General features: G+C 39.0%; 1 protein-coding gene across 3 annotated transcripts in view; it reads right to left on the bottom strand.

The window, feature by feature from the left end:
- LOC106884139 (zinc finger protein 271) overlaps nucleotides 1-6,008 on the bottom strand; it is a 29,750-nt gene that overhangs the window by 19,761 nt on the left and 3,981 nt on the right. The window contains exon 2 of one of the 3 annotated variants that reach the window (XM_052977704.1): nucleotides 4,135-4,397. The exons of 1 other annotated variant lie outside the window; for it this stretch is intronic. Coding sequence is in view for 1 of the 2 variants with exons in the window: in XM_052977706.1 (XP_052833666.1) it covers nucleotides 2,525-3,718 (1,194 nt within the window). In the remaining variant the exon portion in view is untranslated. Of the gene's footprint in view, nucleotides 1-6; nucleotides 4,398-6,008 lie in introns of those variants that run through there. One more of the 3 variants, XM_052977706.1, reaches the window with a different exon arrangement.

Here is a 6,008-nt window from a genome sequence, read left to right as displayed (position 1 = left end):
CTAAATTATATATTTACATATTATATATTGTGAAATTTAATTTAATTTTGATAAATTAAATTGAATTTTTCCCTGTAAATTTGGAATTTTTTCCCTAATATTATCATAATTATATATATATATATATATATCATCATCATCATTATCATCGTTTAACGTCCGCTTTCCATGCTAGCATGGGTTGGACGATTTGACTGAGGACTGGTGAAACCGGATGGCAACACCAGGCTCCAGTCTGATTTGGCAGAGTTTCTACAGCTGGATGCCCTTCCTAACGCCAACCACTCAGAGAGTGTGCAATGGTTAATAATTTTGTGGGTGTTTACCAAGTCAGTTGCCAGATGTTGGAGCTTCAAGGTACCTATGCCCAGGGACGCAAGGTATGACAGATGCCTAATGGAGGGTATTCGCTTGGTTGCACGTCTCTGAGCAGTTTCAAGGAGGTCCAATGTCCTGAGCAAGATAGGGGTTCCAGACTGGTGATGCAAATTCCATGTGTGGCTACACCATAGCCATATACAGCCTCAAATAGATAGCTGGAGAGTGGCTGACAAAGGTCTTGCTGAGAGATGGCAAGACATCCTTGGCCTTTTTGACAGTTTTAGAGATATGCTTTGTCCAGCACAAATCGGTGCTGACAGTATATGCCCTGTGTCATGTTCACAAGAAGACTTGATAATAGCATTGTGGAGAGAGTATGTGGACACTGGGTTTTCCTCTCAAAATGCATCGAGGTACACTTGTCCACAGCCAGCTTCAGTTGCCAGTCCGTGATCCATTGTTGCACTGTGTCAAACCTGATTGCAGGAAAGATCTAGTGTTCAGGATCTGTCCTTTTTATCTCAAGGTACAGCTTGATGTCATCTGCACATTTGAGCACTGTGAAATTCTTCAAGTTGGCATCTATGTCATTAGTGTATACAACAAACAAAAGGTGACCAAAAACAGATCCCTGCAGTACACCAGATGATATCTCACAGGGTGAAGAATGCTCTCCTAGAACCGTGACTACCTCTTTTTTGGCTAAGAATGAAGGACTCCAACCAGTTAAAAAGATCATCTTTCACACCCATTGCAGAGAGTTTTACCACAAGTCTTCTGTGTGGCATAGAATTAAGCTTTAGTAAAGTCAAGGTAAACAACATTCACCCATGAGCAGCCATCACTGACCTGGGTGATGTCTTCAAGAAACTTGATGATCGCAGCAGCTGGAGTTTGGGATAAATCCAAACTGTAAGGACCAAATAAGGCTGTGAGAATTCCAGAGTGTTTCCCTGACACAGGATTCCATCAGTTTGGCAATGCAGCTGGTAAAACTGACTGGATGATAGTTGACAGGCAACATGTAGTCACCCTTTTTGTACAGAGGAATGACAGTGGCAGTTTTCCACTGCTCTGGAGTAGAACTATTGTTAAAACAGAACTGCACTACCACAGCTCCTGTTTGCTTGGCTGAATACAAAGTTGTTAAAACAACTGTAAGATGTTGAAAACTGAGAATGTGGCTTCCATGGTAACAATTCCCAACACTGATATTTGGCATCCAAAACTAGTCTATTTATAAGCCTTATTAGGATAGTACTAGGTTTGAGAAAGTTGCATCAAGTGATGTCTTGATGCTTATTGGTCAGCTAATCAGCCAATCACATGAAGTGGCTGTTACTTAGCTGATGTAATACTCCAATAAAAATAAGCAATCCAGTGCAAACAGAACAGATATGATGTTTTGTCCGACAAGAGATGATATCCTGCTCTCTTGTAGAGGTCAGCCTCCCAGCAGATGTGAATGCATCATTAAAAGTCCTGAGAAAAAGAGAACATTCTGGTGCATTAATGTGGAACTTGCACTTGACTATAAATTGCTTTGTTTGTACCCATCATCATTTGGCTTATATCTACAGATTTACAAACAAATCAAGAAAGTACAAAATAAAATGACACACATTCTCCTCATCCAATCTATGAGTCACACACTGAATTGGAGCCTGGTGCAGCCTTCTGGCTTGCCAGCCCTCAGGCAAACTCTCCAACCTATGCCAGCATGGAAAGCGGACGTTAAACGATGATGATGATGATGATACAAATGAGAAAAAAAGAAACAACTTTAATAATAAAAAGTTAAATATTACACATACTGTACTGTGTTCAGTACAGCATAAATACTGATATTGCACTGCAACTTCAAGTCCTTGTTGCAATGTAGGGGCATGTGAGACCCAATGACCCTAAAAACTATGCTAGAAAAGCAATAGGTTCCTGGCAAAGCCTCACATACTGGACAGGTCAAAGGATAGAGGTCAAACATATGGATCACCTACAGAGATGAAAATGAATTTGTGTGTAGTGCCAATACCCGTTCTTAGAAAAAAAAGTAAAATAAGGGAAACTTCAACATAAATTGAAAACCAACAAGATATGGGAGAGGTAAAGAGCTCAGAGTTGGGAACAATAAAGAAAAGTCACTGAAGGTTTGTAGGGAGTGAAAGGTTTAACTAAGTAAATTTTGACATTGATACAGTTTCTCTTACATATGAATACCTTTGTGTTTAGTAAAGTTAGATAGTCGAGAGAATGATTCACCACAGACATCACAACGAAATGGTTTCTCTCCTGTATGAATACGTTTGTGTATGGTCAATGTATAATTTTCACGGAATGATTTACCACAGACACCACAGGGAAATTGTCTCTCTCCGGTATGAACACGTTTGTGTCTGGTCAACTTATAATTTGCAGGGAATGTTTTACCACAGATATCACAGCGAAATGGTTTCACTCCTGTATGTATACATTTGTGTATAGTTAATTTAGCATTTACAACGAATGTTTTACCACATATATCACAGCGATGTGGCTTCCTACCTGTATGAATATGTTGGTGTTCAGTTACATGATGTTTTTGGTTGAATTTTTTACCACATATATCACAGCGATATGGTTTTTCTCCAGTGTGAATCCGTTTGTGTGCAATTAAGTTAGGTTTTTGAGCGAATAAATTACCACAGATATCACAGCGATATGGTTTCACTTTTCTATGAATATCTTTGTGGCACCTTAAATCACTTCTTGCAGTGAACGATTTACCACAGGCATCACATTGATATGGTCTCTCTCCTGTATGAGTTCGTTTGTGAACAGTTAACATGCCACATTGAGAATATGATTTACCACAGATAACACAGCGATATGGCTTCTCTCCTGTATGAATTCGCTTATGAATAGTCAAGTTAGCATTTTGAGAGAATGATTTACCACAGATATCACAGCGATATGGTTTTTCTCTTATATGATTACATTTGTGAATAGTTACCTTACTACTTATAGGGAACGATTTACCACAGATATCACAGTGATATGGCTTCTCTCTTGTATGAATTCGTTTGTGTTTAGTTAGGTGATCACTTCTTGAGAATGATTTACCACAGATGTCACAATGATATGGGTTCTCTCCTGTGTGAATACGTTTGTGGGTTCTTAAGTTATCATTTCGAGAGAATGATTTACCACAGATATCACAATAATAAGGTTTCTTTTCTGTATTAATGAGTTTATGTCTAGTTACATCACTACTTTGAGAGGATGATTCACTACAAATATTTAAGCCATGTGGTTTTTTTCCAATGCGAATGCATTTGTGAACCTTCAATTTCTGTTTCCGAGAGAATGATTTATCACAGACATCACAGTGATATGATGTTTTATCTATCTCCTTCTCCATATTATCAGAAAAACCAGTATTTTACAACTACCTTTTAACAGTTAACTTTCTTACACAATTCATTTTCCATAATTTTTCTTTTCTCATCAAAAAATGCAGCAATTTTCTTCTCTTGTATCATTAATGCAATACATACTTCTATAATTCCACCAGTTGTGATCTTTGATGATATCTGAAGATGCTTTGAATCCTTTTGCAATGAGAGTTCAATTAAGATATAAAATCTTTTCATAAATACTGCAGCCAGTGAAATAGAGAAATGTTTTTATGAAACTTAGTTGAGAAGAAATACCTCAATGTTATTCTATCATAAATGTGTATAAAGAACATTTATGTCTGTTCTATGAAACATTTAGTCTTTGAAAAGATAACATTGATTACATATACATGTATACATGAACAAGCCATATATTCACCTCTTCAGCTAGACAATTGTTCTTGTCCCTCAGTGCTCTACCCAACCCGTGTCCTCACCAGTGTTCGTGCCACAAAAACAGGCATTCAGTACACATTGCGACGTGGTTTATATTAAAGGCCAAGATAGACACTGAAGCCTGGCTCAGTTCCGTTTTATTTGTTCACATCAAATTGTCCAACACATGCCAGCATGGAAAAATGGATGTTAAATGATGCTGATGATGATATCTGATAAACAGTTCTTCCAATGATATTTGATAATCTGAAAAAAAAAATAGAGAAACAAAAACTGAATAAATACAAAATACCTAAACAGTAAAACTACAAAAGTGAAAATTATATTGTGTTTCTGAACTGAAAAACAATAGAAATAAACATTTACTAATCTATTAAAGCTATCCAAATAACTGGTTTGTTTGTGGAGGCACTCTGTCGCTTACAACGTCGAGGGTTCCAGTAGATCCGATCAACGGAACAGCCTGCTCGTGAAATTAATATGCAAGTGGCTGAGCACTCCACAGACACGTGTACCCTTAACGTAGTTCTCGGGAATATTCAGCGTGACAGTGTGACAAGGCTGACCCTTTGAATTACAGGCACAACAGAAACAGGGAGTAAGAGTGAGAGAAAGTTGTGGTGAAAGAGTACAGCAGGGTTTGCCACCATCCCCTGGCGGAGCCTCATGGAGCTTTAGGTTAGGTGTTTTCGCTCAATAAACACTCACAACGCCCGGTCTGGGAATCGAAACCACGATCCTATGACCGCGAGTCCGCAGCCCTAACCACTGGGCCATTGCGCCTCCACAACTGGTTTGTTTATGTCCCTGTAAAATAGTAATTTGGCAGAGACTAATAACGTAAGTACCGGCTTAGAAAAAAAAAAAAGTCATGGAGTTGACTTTTTCTGACTAAACTCTGTGCTCCAGCATGGCTGCAATTCATCGACAGCAACAAGCAAAAGACTAAACCCAGATTAACAACGAAGTCTATATGAAGGAAAATGTTAGAAAGAATAAAAGGCAAGAAAAAACATGAAGAGATTAAAAGAAAACAGCTTAAATAAATAAATCTTTCATGGCTGTTCTGCCAATAGGACAGCCTGCAGAGGAAAAAAACTCTTCATCATCATCATCGTCGTTCAACGTCCGCTTTCCATGCTAGCATGGGTTGGACGATTTGACTGAGGACTGGTGAACCAGATGGCTACACCAGGCTCCAATCTGATTTGGCAGAGTTTCTACAGCTGGATGCCTTTTCCTAACGCCAACCACTCAGAGAGTGTAGTGGGTGCTTTTACGTCTCACCCGCACGAAGGCCAGTCAGGCAGTACTGAGCCATCAAATAGTGGGAGGAGATCTCTTGTCCCCCTTAACTGGGTTTCCATAGCAACAATGACATCCAAATTGCACGACCTGATGTCATTAAGGAAGTGACCTTGCTTCCAGTTTGACCCCAGGCCACACACATTCAAACAACCAACATGAATACAAGCCATCTACTTACCTTGGCACCAGTGGCTTTCGGCCTTGCCCTTTTTCTTTACTGGGGCTCGTGGGTTGGTTTGACACAGGTCCTCATACATGGACTTACTGAAGTCCAACTTCGGAAGACCGAAGTCTGTGGGGAATATGATTCTAATACTGCGAGATTTATATCATCTATTTGTATTATCATAATTCCTTCTGGAAGTTTTGTGTAATGTTCTTTGAAGATTTCTGCTGTAGGAATATTTTAAATTCGTGTTGTCAATTGTTCGTCAAGGCATTTATTGCCACTAATAATAACTTGTTTTGCCATATTTTTTCCCAGAACTGGAGTGGAGGGATATCAGGACTGGAGGATGGGGATTGGAGGGGTGAAATATCAGGGCTGGG

Source organism: Octopus bimaculoides, chromosome 28 (assembly GCF_001194135.2).
Source record: "Octopus bimaculoides isolate UCB-OBI-ISO-001 chromosome 28, ASM119413v2, whole genome shotgun sequence".
In the NCBI taxonomy this organism is placed as follows: domain Eukaryota; kingdom Metazoa; phylum Mollusca; class Cephalopoda; order Octopoda; family Octopodidae; genus Octopus; species Octopus bimaculoides.
This window is presented reverse-complemented; position numbering and strand designations above follow the sequence as displayed.